Raw genomic sequence first — 17,823 nt, forward strand, 5'->3', positions numbered from 1 at the left:
CACCTGGTGTGTACATGTTTGTTATTCTTTTTTCTTTTCTTTTCATGTTTCTTCTTTTTCTTCTGCTTCAAGCAGAATCTGTTACGTGGCACAACTACGCTTTCCACCCTTCCTACCAGTGTTAGTAAATACGGGCACAACACTTTTCACAAAAAGAATACTTTACACAGGAACAAAAAAAAACCCCTAAGGGTGCTCAGAATTAAAAATGGGAAGGTAATAGACACCAGTGACAACTTATGTCACGAGGAACCTAGAAATATTCTACAGTATTCCAATAACCAAGGAAAACACAAAGCAGAAGACGTGATAGATCCTACTGAGCCAAACATAGCTGAGGCAAGACCAAACAATAAATCAAGTACATTTAGGCTAAATAATGGTACCTTGGCAGATTTTAACTCCAGTTTTGAAAATGACCCCGATCCTGAAATTGAGAAAATTGATGAAGACTATTGTGAAAATAAGCAGGAATATAAAATCAAAGAAGAGAATGAAGTAGGCAAGAATGAGAAAGGAAAAGGACACATAGCTGAAGATGTAAGTCACATCGTGGATCCAGAAGAATCTCCCCGGGAGGAGCATGATTCTGCCACAGCCGCTGCAGTGAAGCCGTGTGTGGAGGAGGCTGCACAGGCAAACCCTGAGACTGATGTGCCAGTCCAGCCGAGAAATGGCGGGCCCCAGGTTTGAGGACGCAACAGTTCTTTATTTCTGTGTTAGCTGAGTTTTCTTATAGCAAGTAGTATAGATATGTGCAAATGGAAAAAAATTAAGCAGAATTTGTAAAAAATATTAACTATTAATAAGCTCCTTAAACCCTAGCATTTGCCTAGTTCTGACAAAATAAGTGGTTATTCATTTCCTAATTCATTTTAATATTCCCTGTTCTGACATTGGTGCTCACTTAAAGTGATTAGATTAGATCACAGAATAACAAAAAATAAGGCACTTTAGAAGTGTATGTTTCACCTTAGAAATTTCTAGTGTGCCATGCTGTGAAATCTCATTGCAAGAAAAATTTTATACGGTGAATATCAGTGAAAATTTGTTATGATGCTGTGTGACTTTCTGACATGCATAACAAGTTCCTTTAGTGGTTTTTTCCATGTATTATAAAAATACTTTCTTGTAATGAGAAAAGTGAGCTTATTGCTATCTATGTTGTGTTAGACTCTTCACCTACATTTAATATACACAGTATTTAGCAGAGTATTATTCGTAATTTACATGGGAAGCGTGGAGAATAAGTAACATCTCTGGTGATCAAGAAGATGCAGAACAGAATTTAAATGCAGCCCTAAAGGCCTAGCTCTACAGTTTATGAACTTCCTATGTACACACTACTTTGGGGCAGTTTAATTTATATTACAGTACTGATAAAGACAAGTTTGTTCCCAATTAAAATCAAACAGCGTTTTTTTTCCTTATCCTTTCCTCCCATTTCAGTTGCCTACATCCTCAAAACATTGACTACAATCAAACATTTAAATGTTAAGAGAAGGTGGATGAAAGTTAATTCTTAATTACTCTTTTCAGGTTCATAATGGTTCTTTTTTTTCCGCTGGATAATAAGTAATTGAGAATTTTAAACTCTCCATTTTACAGAAAAAAGTAAATCAAGCACAGATTTCTCTTTCAAATAACCTGTAGTTTAGAATGAGAAGTAAAAATGAAGATAAATAATAAACCAAGATGAATTCATGCCAAGAGAAATGCAAATACGGTGGTGTTACGAGGGTAGAGTGATTACTTTTGCCGCAGGAATTGAGACACTTCTTTTGTAGGTTTGTGTGTATTATCTGCTATGGCTACCATAACAAAGCACCACAGATTTGATGATTGAAACAACATAATTTTTTTTTCTCATAGTTCTAGAAGCCAGAAGTCTAAAACCAAGGCATCAGCAGGCTCTTAATTCCTTCTCTAGGCTGTGAGGGAAGTATCTGTTCCAGGCTTCTCTCATTATTGCTCCCTGTCCATCTTCTCCCTGTGCCTTCACATTGCCTTTCTTTCTTCCATGTCTGAGTCCAGATTTCCTTTTTGTATAAGAACATCAGTCATTGAATTAGGGGCAACCCTAATGACCTTATTTTAACTTGGTTATCTCTGAAAAGGCCCTGTCTCCAAATAAGGTCATTCTGAGGTATTGGGCGTTAGGATTTCAACATACTGAATTTGGGAGTGGGGTGTGGGTGGGATATAATACAGTCTATAGTGGATAGCAATCATACTTTATTTTTGGACTTAAAAAAAACACTTAAACATATGTGTGGGCATTAAGTTATACTTACTTGCCTTTGCTTTCAATATTAATTAAAATATATTTTATTAATTTTTCTCCTATAAGTTTTATATTCATATTTATTTTTGGTTGTTTTCTCCAGAGCTCTCCAATTTTCTCATATTCCTTTGAGGAAAAATGTTCCATTTTAACATAGTGTTTCCTTATTCAATATGTCTTATACAGCTTTTATTTGTTAAATCTTAAAAATATCCCTAACTTTATTTTCCTGAAGACTTCAGAAATAGCGTCAGATGATCATTGGCAAAGAGAACAGGAGCTTCAGAGGGAAAATCTGAAGTTGTCATCTGAAAATATCGAACTAAAATTTCAGCTTGAACAAGCAAATAAAGATTTGCCAAGATTGAAGGTGAATTTAGTGTTCTTTATTATAATTAAGAAATCTAATACCTAAAAACCTTTTTATCTATTTAATTGTTATTCTTACCATATTAGCTTATGAAGAAGTTAAAAACTCATATTCATAAAAATACCATGGTACTGTTATACTTTCTACATTTCTTCATTTAACAATTATCTATTGAGAGCCTATTTTGTGTGAAGTAGTGTCCTAGATGCTGGGAAATAACAATGACAATAAATCCTTGTACTCATTGAACTTACATTCTAGTGAGGAAGGCTGATAAACAAGTTAATATATGGTACGTCAGCTTATATTAAGTGCCAAGGAGAAAAAGCATGGTCTGTGGGAAGGGGGCGTGTCTGTGTTAGGTGAGGGTATGAGGAATTGCTACTTACAATACAGTAGTAAAGGAAAGGCTTCCTTAATACAATGACATTTTAGCAGCGACCTAGGGGACAGATAAAGAAGTGGGTCCTGCTAATACTGGAAAAAGTTCTAAATAACAGAAATAGCAAGTTCAAATGTTCTGAGGTAAGAGGGTGGTTGGTATATTTCATTAACAGTTGTCACTCTTTAGAATATTAGGATATCTTTAAAACAATAAAGGCTTTAAATTAAAAATGTATTAGGATAATTGTCTCCTTTAGAAATTTCATTTATTTTGATGTTTGTAAAAAGTTTATCTTTGATTTTCCAAATCTTATCCTGTTTGTGGGAATCTTTTTTCTTGACTGGTTAATTGTTTAATTTCTTTTTTTTAACCTAGATTATTAGCAATCTGATAATTCTACGAGTAATCATACAAGCTATTTTCTGCTTCTCGTTTTGATTTTTTACACTGTTAGAACCAGTGTTCCAAGTTCAGTTGTCTCTTTCTCCATACCATAAGAACCTCCATATATAATGTATGGGATAATTAAAACCAGAGTCCTAACCTCAAATTTATATTTTACAGTAAGGCAAAAATGTGGAAAGTATTTCTTGAAATTCATATACAAAATACTCTTTATATATGAGGTATGTCTAAAAAACATCTAGCCATTGTTAATACAACAAGAATGGTTTGTAGGACATCGATGTAACCTGGCAGCCAAGGAGAGTGGACTGGAATGTGCATGTGTGAACAATGATGACTTTGCTGTACTAGTCAGTGGGGGCGGTAGATGCCATTGAGTGAACATGTGTCCTGTGTGGCCGTCACATTCAGAATTACTGAGTAGCACAATGAATCTGCATCAGATTTTGCATTAAGCTTAAATATTCCTCCAAGGAAACTATTCAGATGATTCAGAAGGCCACAGCTATGGGCAGCTGGTGATTGGCAGCTTCATTACGACAATATGCCCACTCATGCATCACATCTCGTGCAGAGTTTTTTGGCGAAACATCAAATCACTCAGGTGACTCAGCCCCCTAAGCCTAGATTTGGTGCCCTGTGCATTCTGGCTTTTCCCAAAACTAAAGTCGTCTTTGAAAGTGAAGAGGTTTCAGACCATTGATGAGATTCAAGAAAATATGATGGGGCAGCTGATGGCAATTGGAAAAACTTTGTGAGGTCACAGGGTGCCTATTTTGAAGGGGACTGAGGTTCATTGTCCTACATACAATGTTTCTTGTATCTTGCATCTTCTTCAATAAATGTCTCTATTTTTCATATTACATGGCTGGATACCTTCTGGACAGACCTTATACTTCAATTCAACATACGTCTTAGTTCAAAATCCTTCTTGTTTAGACCTGGCTGCTGTGGCTCAATGGATTGAGTGCTGGCCTGCAAAGCGAAGGGTCACCCATTCGATTCCCAGTCAGGGTACATACCTGGGTTGCAGGCCAGGTCCTCAGTAGGGGGCACATGAGAGGCAATTATATGTTGATGTTTCTCTCCCTCTCCTTCTCCCTCCCTTCCCCTCTGTCTGAAAATAAAATAAATAAAATCTTAAAAAAAAATCCTCCTTGTTTAGTTTGGCCATCCAGTTACAGAGTTGCCAGTTAGATAAATTGTCTTTTCTTTCCAGTTACTATAGCTGTTACATGTTTGCTTTAATCTTACAGAATCAAGTAAGGGATTTGAAGGAAATGTGTGAGTTTCTTAAAAAAGAAAAAGCAGAACTTGAGCGGAAACTTGGCCATGTTAGAGGGGTGAGTATGGGAGAATATGCCATGTATTTGTTTTGGTTTCAGAAGTGATAAGCAGGCAATGAAAAAGTAAGTTTGGATATGTCGTAACAGTAGTGATAGGTACTAGTTAGTGCCTACAGTTTCAGTGTGTACTCTGCTGCATCCACAATGTAAAACATTATAAAGCTTTTCTCTGTGTTTCAAGTTCATGTATTTTATCCTCTGTGACCGACGCTACATGCATTTTATTCTACTCGTACTCCACATCACCGCTTTTTGGTGGTGTTGTTGCATATCCCTCCACACCTGGACAGCATTTAACTTTCAGGGATCATCTTTCTGTTGCTTGAAGTAACTACTAGTGCTCCTTGGTCCGGTTCTAACATTTTGTAATTATTTTATGATGTCCAGGGCAACTCTTTAATATAATGCTCTGTATATATTTTCCTTTTTTTTGTATTCTTATATATTCTTTCCATGTATTTTACAGTGAGTAAATGTTACTCATTTTACAGTGAGTAAATGTTGTTTATGAGGTCAAGGCCAAATTTGTTAAGTAGCAATCATAATGGACAAAAAAATTTTAAAGTAATAATATGAAGTAATGATGGATTTGGTAAAAATAGTGAGTTCAATTAGAAAAGTATTCAGGACAAATATCTTGTTGAGAGTTAGCAACATTCATTTTATAAATAAAAATCTATTTGTTAATTTAACCTTTCTTAATCTAATTATGAGAGGGTACAATATTAAAATTATGTAAAAGTTCATATTTTAGGATTATTCACTGCAGTGTGGATTCTGACAAATGCTAAAAAAAGCAAGATTATTGTATTCAACTGTTAAAAAACTTTTTATATTAAATTGTAAGCAGTTAAACATGTTAATTACTGACCCATGTCTTTTGATAACTTTATACTATGTTTTTTTCAGACGTATCTTCTTATATTGGAGAGAAACTGAATTTCTAATAAATGGCTATTCTGTTTTTATTTTTCTTAATCCTCATCCGAGGACATTTTTTCATTGCTTTTAGAGAGAAAGGAAGGGAGAGCAAACATCAAGGGTAGAGTATTTAAGCTATTACTTAACAGCTATATGACTTTAGGAGTATCAAATTATGTGAATCTTGACTTTCTTGTATGCAAAGTGAGAATTATAATTCCTTTCTCAGAGAGTTAATATAATGATAAATTTAAGTAATACATGCTTTGGCTTCAAATCTTACGAATCAATAATGTGAGTATAATAATGAGCCTGTTATGTTATTGATACTTTATAATATGCTTTCTAAAATATTTGATTTAGCCCAGGCTGGTGTAGCTCAGTGGATTGAGCGCGGGCCTGTGAACCAAAGGGTCACCGGTTCGATTCCCAGTTGGGGCACATGCCTGGGTTGTGGGCCAGGTCCCCAGTTGGGGGCATACGAGAGGCAACCACATATTGGTGTTTCTCTCCCTCTCTTTCTCTTTCCCTTCCCCTCTCTCTAAAAATAAATAAATAAAATCTTTTTAAATATTTGATTTAATTAAAAGTTAATATATTTTTTTTAGTCTGGTAGAAGTGGAAAGACAATCCCAGAACTAGAGAAAACCATTGGTTTAATGAAAAAAGTAGTCGAAAAAGTCCAAAGAGAAAATGAACAGTTGAAAAAAGCATCAGGAATACTGACCAGTGAAAAAATGACTAATCTTGAGCTGGAAAATGAAAAGTTGAAGGTAATATTTTAAATATGATTATTTGCATGGAATATTTTACTATTATAATTGTTATTAACATTTTAAGAAAATTTTAATTATATTCCAGTTATGCAAAACGGCTGTAATGGCTGCAGTAGATATTTTATACATACAGAAAAAATCTATGGGAAACAAGACTAAGAATAGTTAGAGTAACCCCACTTGTTCATTTTATTATTTCAAGACCAGAGGTTCTTCCTCTGGCAGCGTTAAATAATGACCTTATCTATTTTAAAAAGTACAGATCCCTAAGCCCCCATCCTGAGATGATTAGATCCCTCATGGGTGGGTTCTACCACAGGCATTGTGTTTCAACTTGTTTTTTCAAGTCGTCAGTTCATTCTAGTGTGTAGCCGAGCTTGGGAAGCTGTGCTGCAGATGACCAGTATTAGAGGAAGACTTTAATTCTAATTGTATCAAATGTGATCTCTACAACTACTTTGAATTAAACTTTATAAGTTTACAGGATCATCTTTTACTTTATTTCATTGTTTTAATAATGTACAACTTTTTTGTTGCTAGGCTGAGCTAGAAAAACTTAAAGTACATCTCGGACGACAGTTGAGCATGCAGTATGAATCCAAGACCAAAGGCACAGAGAAGATAGTTGCTGAAAATGAGCGGCTTCGTAAAGAACTTAAAAAAGTACAACTTTCGCTAGTGATTATAATTACTTTTTATAATACATCTAGGAACTAATACATCCTGGAAAAATGGAATGAAAAAGTTGATGAACATGTTTATTCAAAGCAGTTATTAAGACTTTTAGGAATTATGTTTTTATTCCAGCCATCCTTTCACAATAAGAAACATTAAAAATAAAAAATTAATAAATTAAGAGGCAGTGTAATATAATATAGAAGCTACATGGCTGGGATTTATATCCGGGCTCCATCATTTATTAGCCGTGGTAACTAGGTGAAGCTACTAACCTCTCTCTATCCCCATTTTCCTCATTTATAAACTTGCGGATAATTAGTGTACCTGTTTCACAGAGCGGCTGTAGGGTGTACGTGAGTTAGTGTTTGTACGCGTGATAGACAATGCCTGCGGTGCAGTAAGGAGTATACGAAACAGTTTTGTTAAATGAACAGTAAGATTCCTTTCTAAGTAGCAAAATATATTCCTTGTCCTGACAACTAAGTATTATTATTTTTATGGATGATCTAGTGAATATATTGAAATTAGTATTTTTAATTAGTTATCTGAATGTACTCTGAGGCCAGAGTTATATTGTGCTTTGAATGTAGATGATTATTAGTGAAAATAATCTGTGGTATTTACACATAGATTTTGCTTGTAGGTGGGTCTCTCAAGTGTAGAGAATCAAAACAAAACATCTTTTAAATGTGTAAAGACAGCCCTGGCTGGTGTAGCTCAGTGGATTGAGCATGGGCCTGCAAACCAAAGGGTTACCAGTTCGATTCCTAGTCAGGGCACGTGCCTGGGTTGTGGGCCAGGTCCCCAGTAGGGGGCGCATGAGAGGCAACCACACAGTGATATTTCTCTCTCCTTCCCTTCCCCTCTGTCTAAAAATAAATAAATAAAATCTTTTTAAAAAAAGTTTTAAATCTGTAAAGTCATAAACTATCCATTATTATGTAAATATTATAGACAAAGATGACAGACTTAAAATAATCAAATATAATGACAAATTTAAAGAAATGACTGGAATAAAATACTTGTAAATATATTTTTCTAACCTCATTTAAATGATCTGTTGTTCTAATTATTATGATTATATTGCTGTTTTAGAGTAGAATTGGATTTCTATTGGAATTTTAGTCAGCATTTGAACTCCAGATTATTTTAAATTTCGAACTTACAGTAAAAATTTTGAATATATTGCATCTCTGACAACAGCATTACGTTTTGTCATAATATACTAATTAGCTTTTAATGGTAGGAAACTGAAGCTGCAGAGAAGTTGCGGATAGCCAAGAATAATTTAGAGATACTAAATGAGAAGATGACAGTTCAGCTAGAAGAGACTGGGAAGAGATTACAGCTGGCAGAAAGTAGAGGCCCGCAGCTCGAAGGTGCTGACAGCAAGAGCTGGAAGTCAATTGTTGTTACAAGGTATGAACAAGTAGTTTGCAACTTGCACAAAGTTTAATCAGTTGTAATTCTGCCATTATTGTTTTAAAAGAATATGACACTATTCCTATTAAGTTAGTTCTTCCCTGATGAACAGCAGTTTGTTTTAACATGATGCTTACTCTTTTTTTGTCCTAGAGTCTTTTTTTGCCAAAGAGTCTTGCTCTTCTTTCAAGTATTGAACTAATTTGGGAGGCAGGGCATAGGACAGAGCAGGGCGCGGAGCTGGGTGTTGGAGCTAGATGGACATTATGAAGCTGCTCTCAGCCATGAGCCTTGACCGATGCTGCCCAGCTTCTCCTGGGCACGGCTTTGTCCAGCTACAACTCATCTTTTTTGTTGTGTGCATTTTCTACCGCAAGGATAAGCCAGGCACGGTTGAGCTGTTTTGTTACCTCCTGTAGCACACTGGATATGGGCTGGGCTGTCATTTTGGTGGTGTGGTCTCAGCAACTTGTTCTTCGGATAACCCCAACAGACGAATTCAGCAGCAGCTTTAGTGTCTTACTAGGCTTCGCTTTCTGGCACTTGCTTTCTCCACTTTGTGAACCTTTTCTACTAGTATGTGTGATTGATTCCTGACTGTCAAACTTGGTGGCTGTGAAAGAGGCGATGGGGACTCACAAGTGCACACTCATACGTTCATTGCCACTCTCATCACAGCGCTTCCTCATGACTCCGATGAGTCAGTAAAAGGCTCTGCTCTCATTCTCATTTCCAAGTGTAAGCAGCTGCTTAAAAATAGAATAAAAGCCAGAGACCAAGGAAATCCTGCCCATGTTCTTTCCCATTAAAGTCATCCTTTATTACATTGTGTTCTTTGCATCTGCTGGCCCCATTTCAAAGGCAAACTCATCTTTATGTTGCCATATTCATAGAGTTTTCTGTCCATGCATCTCCAGCTCCCCTTTCAGTGTCTACCTGCTGTTTAGAATGGACATGATGAGAGGGGGGTGGCAGTCACCATTACTACAACTGGGGTGGGAGCCTTAGCCCTGTGAGGCTCCAGCACGTCCTGCAGTGGACCTGCTGCACTGTACTTGGCCCTTGACAACCCCGGATAAGGAGAAAAGAGGAAGGTTACGCAGGTAATTGGAGAGCAGCCCACATAGCCAGGCAGTCCGGGTGGAGGGTCCTTGGTTCCAGTCCTAATATACTGAGGAATCGGAAGCCACTCTTCCTCACACTAGCCCTCTTAGTTTTGTCTGAGGGCTAGTGTAGGGGTTAAATGAAATAATGCATGATAGCGTAAAGGGGAGAAGGCATTTCTTTTGTCTGCTTGGACCCCAGCCGTCACTCACAACCAGTAACACTCTCAGTTGATTTCTTAGTTCTTCATTTTTTTTCTGTAATAACATTGGCCTCAAAGAGTTTCGCGTTGCTTTAAGATGCATTCATTCAGCGCATATATACTCAGTACTTGCTGCGTGGCAGACTCTGCTTTACATTTTTGTAAAAGGCCTACTTTGCCTAGTTTCCTTCAGAGAGCCAAGTAGTTTCCATGGAAAAATACCCAATTTCACTGTGACCATGAGTAAATTACATTGTTTTTCTGTGAGCTCTAGTTTTTGTACCTATGGAAATGATAATCCCTGTCCTTCCTTTTCTAAAAACGGCTCTGTGAGCCTGCAGAAAAGATTATGGTGAAAAGGGTTTACAAAGTTTATAAACACTTGAGACGGGTGATAATATTTAGTTGAAGATGACTTTATCATTTAGATTATTTATATGTGTTTAATCTGAGAACTGTACAGGTAATTAAGCATATAGTAGGCCTTCGGTCAACCCTCTTGAGAAAAACGTAAGTCCCAGTAGAATCCACTTGGTCAAGAGAAGACTCATTCTAATCCTTGGGCTCCAGCCTCTGTACATACACCAAAAAATTGGTAAGGTCTCTAGCTGGGATTCATATCAGCCTTTATGGTGTGTGCCGAGACAGGCTGGGGTGATGCAGAACTGTTTTAGATTGGGGGAATCGGACAAAGCCTCTCTGGGTGGCATTTAAGCAGGGAATTGAATGAAATGAAGGAGTGGCTTTTGATATTTCACAACTTGGGTTGATAGGTTAAGAACATTGCCTTCTAATCTGAGTTTCTAAGATTTATCGAAAGCTTTTTGAATGTATTAAGATAATAATTTTCCTTTGTTGTACTATCTTTACCTGATTCCATTGCCAAAAGATTCCTCCTTTTCTCTGGAAAAGTTTGAATATTATGAGTATGGTTTCCTTTTAAGATAGTGCTTGTGATGTGCTTGTAAAACCATTTTCACTCAATGTTTTAAAGATTTCTATTGAAGTCTGGATGTTTTTTTGAACTATTGATCATTTCTTTAAAGATTACACATCTATACAGTTTTTACAAGCTTCACCCCTCCCTATCATAGGCCCTTTCGCTCACCCACACTTTTGCTCCTTCTCTTTCTTCTCCCGGCAGTGCCCTTTTAGTTTTGTTTTAGCTGGATACTTCCTTTTTTCAATCTTTGTGTGTGTGTCTATGAAATGGTTTAATTTGTGATTTTTGACTATGTTCCTAAGAATATCCAATAATACAGAATTTGATACTCTGACGAATTTTACTTTCAAGGTTTTGTTTTGCAACTGAAAAAGGGATTTTACTATTTTATAGTTTAGGCTCCACCCTTGTTTGTACTTGGGAAGCACCTAAACCCTTTTTAATTGGGCCTCTGTTAGCTGGGGCGACTTAGTCCTTGCTGGCATATAATGCTGAATAAATAAGTAGCAAAAGGTTTGACTAGCAGAAACAGTATAATAAGATATTCTTTGTTATTTTTAGTGCAATAACTTAACTGACTTGAATCAATGGGATGAACTATTTTCAGTGTCTGCGGCAGTTATTTTCCTTTATTCTTTTAGAATGTATGAAACCAAATTGAAAGAATTGGAAACTGATATTGCCAAAAAAACCCAAAGCCTTACTGATCTTAAACAACTTGTAAGACAAGCAACGGAGAGGGAACAAAAAATTAAGAAATACACCGAAGGCCTTGAGCAACAGGCAAGTAACATAATTTTTATTTACATGAAAAAATAATGTATTATATCTCAAGCCATTCCTTCATATTGTCCTATGCAGATAAAAATGAACTCTTGACTAATTCTTACCCTGGGAGGCCCATCTAAGTGAATGACACCCCCATTCGACTGTTTGTTTAAGCCAAAATCCTGGGGACATCAGCTCCTTTTTTTCTCTCTCACCCCACATCTTTTTCATTAAGTCGTATCAGCTCAATTTTCAAAATATACCCTAAATCTGATAACGTGTCAGCACTTCCAGTACTGCCAGTCCAGTCCAAGCTACTCTGTCACACCTGAACTATTGCGGTAATCTCCTGACTGGTCTCCCTGCTCCCAGTCTTGCCTTCTTTTACCTTCTCCCTGTCTATTCTCCACATAGTTTCCAAGCAATCCTTAAAGCAAATCATAGCAGTCCCATCTTAGAGTCTTCTGATAGTTCCTCATTACCTGCAAAAAAAACTGTAAAGTTCTTTTCATAGCCTCTCTAAGGACCTTCATAATCTGGCATCTTGTTTCCTCCCCAACCTCATCTTCACTTTCCCTTCATTCACAGTGCTCTGGCATACTGACCTTCAGTCCTTGGAACAAATCAAATTGATTCAAGCTTCAGGGCCTTGCACTTGCTTCCCTTGTTTAGAATATTTACCCACTTTATTTCTCTGTTTAAATGGAGGCACTTTAGACCTTCCCTAAGCCTATGGCACCTTCCATCACCCTCTGTCCTTTCCCTCACTATGGCTTATTTTGTTTGATAGCCCCTCCTTCCACGTGGCACTGTCATCACATCACATCCCATCCCTGTTGTTCGTTTTTCCTCACTAAAAGTGTAAGGGCCATGGGAACATGCAGGAGGGGATTTTGCCTGCTTTTTTTCACATCTGTGTCTTCTATGCTTAGAATGGTGCTTGGCATATAATAGTTAATAATTATTGAATGTTAGTGAACAGAAGATGATGAATGTATGCTTGTGTGCTTTGGAAGACCCAACTTTTAATAGTATGTATATTGAAAATGTGTATCTTTATAAAATCTCATTATTTTCATGTCAAACTTTGTCTTCTGACTTTTCATGGTGTCCAAAGATTGAGATTCTCAAACATGTCCCCGAGGGTGCTGAGACAGAGGAAGGCCTTCAACGGGAGCTTCAGGTGCTTAGGTACCTTCTCTCTTCCTGTGACGACATTTTTTCTTTTTTATTATCTTTTAATATAAGCAGGTTTACTATATCTAGAGCTGTAGGATATTTCAACCTAGCTATCTAAAAGGCTTACCAGCCTTATTTTATCCTTCTAATTCAAATCATTCTTTTACATAACAGATACTGAAAACAGTAAACCAGATCTTAATATAGGTTATCAAGTTTTTAATGTTTTTTACACTTTATTAGTAGCATAAAATGTATTAAACTTTAACTTTCCAGAGACAAATATTAACAAAAGAGGGAAAAACACCTTTACTTCCAGGGTTCTATAGCCTACCCTCATGAGGCTCCTCCAATAGGAAAACTACTCTTAAAAATGACAGGTTTGATTTTAAGAAAAACATGAAGAATTTGGTCCCATGATCTCTCGTTGAGAATGGTAGCATTGCAGCAAAGTAAATTGATGCCTTTATGAATAGCAGAGACTCCTAAGCACTGTACCTCACAGTTCATAGGAAATGTCCATATATTTTGTGGAGCAGTGTTTTTGGTTTGTTTTGTTTTAATAACATTATCATTGTGCTCTAGATTAGCTAATAATCAGCTGGAAAAAGAAAAAGCAGAATTAATCCATCAGATAGAAACACAGAAAGACCAAAGTGGAGCCGAGACCACCATGCACGGTAATGTAGTTTATAACATTTTAGGTGACCCAAGTTGTTTAATTAGGGTTTCCCTTGTTTGTTGTTCACAAACTTCTGATAATTGCCTTCCTATAAAGCCAAATCCCCAGTGTAAGTTTTTGGAGCTGTCTCTTCCTCCGTGCAATGTTATCATTACCATCAAGCCCTTTGCAAGTACTCGGTGTTTTTCTCCTTGTGTTTTATATGGGTGTTTACTGATTTAATCAGGATGCAGTGCTGAGCAATGAATACTAGGTTAGCTTGTTGCTTCCGGTTTTTAAGTATAGTCCCTTTTAAACCCTCTACATTTTATTTTAAATGTTTTTGTAACCTTGTTAATTGAAAACTACATGAACAGGTAAAAGTATTTTTTTTCTTTTACAAAGTAAAAGAATGTCTATCCTTCTATCCCCTTCCATTCACATTCAGAAGTGATTACTAGTCATTCCCCTATTCCTATGTGCTTATGTGCATATATACATCTATCCGTAATCTAAATGCACATACAGGGTCTGCCCGGTAACAGGCCAGCCATTGTTACTATAACGAGCACAGTTTGCGCGACACTGATGTAACTTGGCAGCCAAGGAGTGCAGATCGGAATGCGTGTGTGTGAACAATAACTTCACTGTACTAGTCAGTGGGGCAGTTGACACTGTTGAGTGAGCATGTGTACTGTGTAGCCATTGCACTCAAAATGAGCGAGTAGAGCAACAAGTCCGCACCAAATTCTGTGTTAGGCTTTACCGTTCATTCACAGAAACTATATGGATGACTCAGAAGACTTTCAGGGATGTTGCAATGAGTGCAGCGCAAATAAAAGTGTGGCACACACGCTTCAAAAGTGGTCAACAATCTGCTGAAAGTGATCCACGTTCTGAAAGGCCTGCAACCAGCAGAACACCTGAGAATGTTGAATGTGTATGGACGGGCTCTACGACTGGCAGTGTGAGAACCAGAGGCTGGTCTGGGGATTCCAGAAACTACTGTGTCTGAGATACTGATGCAGGATCTTGGCATGAAACATGTTGTGGCAAATTGCATCCCACGGCTTCAGCTACCAGAGCAGAAGGAACATGGTGCTGCAGTTGCTAGTGATGACTCAAGCCGCTGCCAGTGAACCAGATTTCCTCAAAAAGGTCATAACCAGAGACGAATCATGGGTCTATGGCTGTGATCCGGAAATGAAGGCCCAGTCGTCCCAGTGGAAATAGCCTGGTTCTCCATGCCTGAAGAAAGCATGGCAAAGTCACAGCAAGATGAAGACCATGTTAACTGTGTTTTTTGATTGAGATGGTGTTGTCCATCAATAGCACACCCCTCTAGGCCAAAACCAGAGAGTACCACCTCAGTGTTCTCCATTGGCTGAAAGATGCAATACGATGGAAATGGCTGCAGGTATGGGCAAGTAGTGATTGGCAGCTTCATGACAGCACACCTGCTAATGCATCATGTCTACTGCATCACCTCTTGTGCAGTTTTTTAGTGAAACATCACATCACCCAGGTGACTCATCCCCCGTACAGCTCAGATTTCATGTCCTGTGACTTCTGGCTTTTCCCAAAACTAAAATCACCTTTGAAAAGGAAGTGATTTCAGAATGTCCGTGAAATTCAGGAAAATATGACAGGGCAGCTGATGGCAATTCCAATGAATGATTTTGCAGAGTGTTTTGAACAGTGGAAGAGACACTGGGAGAACTGTGTGAGGTCCCAAGGTGCCTACTTTGAAGGGGACTGAGGCGTCATTGTCCTATATACAATGTTTCTTGTATCTTGTATCTTCTTCAATAAATGTACCTTTTCATATTACATGGCTAGATATTTCTTGAACCATCCTTGTATACACCCACAATAGATGATCCTCACTATTTGCAGATTCTGTGTGTGTTAATTCACCTACTCACTAAATTTTACTTGTAACCCCATAATTAGCACACACAGCACTTTCATGAATATACACAGAGGGTGAAAATTTCTCAGACCCACACTTTCCCAGATGAGATCCAACACGGTGAGGCAGTGCGTTCTCGTTTCAATTTTCAAACGGAGATGACCACAGGATGGAGACAGTAGGGGGCAGTGCAGTTCAGGGCAAGCAGCTCTGGTTCTGGGGACAGTTGGACGAGGTTTAAATCCCATGTCTGACACTTATTGGGGCAGTCTCAGTAAAGTAACTCGACCCTTCTAAACCTTGTTTTCTGCTTGTAAAACAAAATAGAGTCTACCAGAACGAGTTATTTCCAGGACTTAAGATTATAACCTGAGATATATGTATATGTTTAGATAGAAGTATACTTATATATCTAAACTGCATATTTTTCCTCTAAGAGCAATGATACAATATTTACTAATTCATTGTATTGATTTTATAGACCATAACTACTATAAATGAGAATCAGTTATTTGTACTGTATGTCCAAAAGCTTGATAGAAAAGCCAAATTCTGTGCCAGAGAATTATATCAATTTATATCTGAACAATCTTTGACTATTTTATATAGCTGTTTCAATATCTTACCATAGTCCTGTTGCTACTTTGCATTAAAGCTCTCATGTATGAGTTGTACCAGACACTACACATATGCTAAGTGCTTTTTGACCATTTTATAATCCTTATAACCCTGTATGGTGGGTGCTGTTATTTCCCTTTGACTTCTGATAAACATATTTGAAGAGGTTAATTTACCTGGTCCCAAGGTCACCACAACTAGAAGTGACAAGAGGCAGGATGAAACCTAAATCTAGGGAACTCCGAAGCTCCTCTCCATTCTCTGCTGTTGCTCACTATGCTGTACTGCCTCTGACTGTAAGTACACATAATCTCTCTCAGTGTCTCCCACAGCATCTGGCTTGATGTACTGCACTCGGCACAGCAGACCAAAGGCCCATTAATGCTGTTGAAATTGGCAGTTCTAACCCTCAGCCTGCTGAGAGGGAATTTCTGAACCCCTATATTCCTTATCTCCAGAAGAGATAAGGTGCCTATCATATTTCAAAGATTGTTAAGGCTCAAAATCAAACAGAAATTGCTCTGGAAATTCTAAAGCACTGTTAATGTACGTGGTCATTAAGCTAACTTTTGGAAAGTGCTACACATTACCACATCTGTGTAATATAAAGCATCCCACTGATTAAGGCAATCAACTCAATATAGCATGCCAGTGATTAAGAATCAGTTCTGTAAGAAATCATTAGCACTTTCTGCAAAGGTGAGGGAAGCTTTGAAAAGTACAATTTTGCTCTGCCTTCCAAAGGAAGATAGATGGGTTCTGCTGACTATTTCCATAAAAGGGTGAGGAAATTATTTCTTGTCTCCACTTCAGAGGACCATTTCAAGACACCTTAGTAGACTATACTTAATCCCATTCATGAAAATGTGTTTGCTGTCCATTTTCTTAAACTTTTGTATTACTTTTATTTTACCCTTCAGTGGCTGCAACATGACCACCACGTGGCACACTATAGTGTTTAATTTAAAAAGTATGTTTCTAGCAGATGGCGGGTAAAGCAAAAATACCATTTGCCCATTGGTTCTCATTATAAAATTAAAGAGAGACGTTCACTCTGGGAAGGAAATCCGTAAAACTAAGTCCCTGTGCTGTTTGTGTGCTTACATTTTCCACCTATCAGCACTTACTTGCCTTTGTGTTATCCATCCCACGCAATGCGTTTTTCATGTAACAATTACACAACACGTTGTGACATACGTGGAATAGCCAATGCTCCCGGGTAGCAGGGGCACTGGGCTGGCTTAGGGTTGTAGTCCCTTATCTAACAGTTCACGTACTTTCCTGCTGTGCTTTCAGTACTCAACAAATTTTCCAGGCTCTAGAATTTTTCTGTGGAAAATAAATTTCTTCCATGTAAAAAATTAACTTCACTCTGTACCTCTAGTATCTGGCAGATGCCTTTTCTCTCAGTCTGCTATGGAATTACCATACCTGACAGAGGTAGCAGATAGCAGTCACCGCCTAAAGTGTGTCAGCCACAAAATGACGTATTCTCCAGGCTCTTAGTTTCATTAAGTTTTCTCCTTATTCTCTAAAACAAATTCTTTATCTTGAACTTAGAGTGGGGGAAAAAGCTGAATCTAATTTTTCTATTTTTTTTTTTTTGGCAGATCCTGATCAACTACAGGAAAAACTAGAAGATCTAGAAATACAGCTTAAAACCTCAGACCTAGAAAAGCAGCATTTGAAGGTATGAATATTTAACATATCTAATTATAGTATTATAAATGTTTTGTGAAAACGGCTGTTGAAAACTATGATCACTGTCTTTGAGTTTGTATCAGAAATTTCTGAGATTACACTTTATACTTATAGTTGACCTTGACACTACAGAGTTCATTATATTCAG

General features: G+C 37.5%; 1 protein-coding gene across 6 annotated transcripts in view; it reads left to right on the forward strand.

The window, feature by feature from the left end:
- The window catches only part of CEP290 (centrosomal protein 290), a 94,538-nt gene that overhangs the window by 75,687 nt on the left and 1,028 nt on the right, over positions 1-17,823 (forward strand). For 4 of the 6 annotated variants that reach the window (XM_045204460.3, XM_045204405.3, XM_045204520.3 and 1 more), the window contains 10 exons: positions 76-687; positions 2,520-2,654; positions 4,701-4,787; positions 6,320-6,484; positions 7,028-7,150; positions 8,412-8,584; positions 11,478-11,619; positions 12,722-12,795; positions 13,369-13,463; positions 17,585-17,664. In XM_045204460.3, the coding sequence (XP_045060395.2) occupies positions 76-687; positions 2,520-2,654; positions 4,701-4,787; positions 6,320-6,484; positions 7,028-7,150; positions 8,412-8,584; positions 11,478-11,619; positions 12,722-12,795; positions 13,369-13,463; positions 17,585-17,664 (1,686 nt within the window). The remainder of the gene's footprint in view (positions 1-75; positions 688-2,519; positions 2,655-4,700; positions 4,788-6,319; positions 6,485-7,027; positions 7,151-8,411; positions 8,585-11,477; positions 11,620-12,721; positions 12,796-13,368; positions 13,464-17,584; positions 17,665-17,823) is intronic. The other 2 variants (XM_045204493.3, XM_024572566.4) reach the window with 2 other exon arrangements.

The sequence above is a fragment of the Desmodus rotundus genome, chromosome 3 (genome assembly GCF_022682495.2).
Source record: "Desmodus rotundus isolate HL8 chromosome 3, HLdesRot8A.1, whole genome shotgun sequence".
Lineage (NCBI taxonomy): Eukaryota > Metazoa > Chordata > Mammalia > Chiroptera > Phyllostomidae > Desmodus > Desmodus rotundus.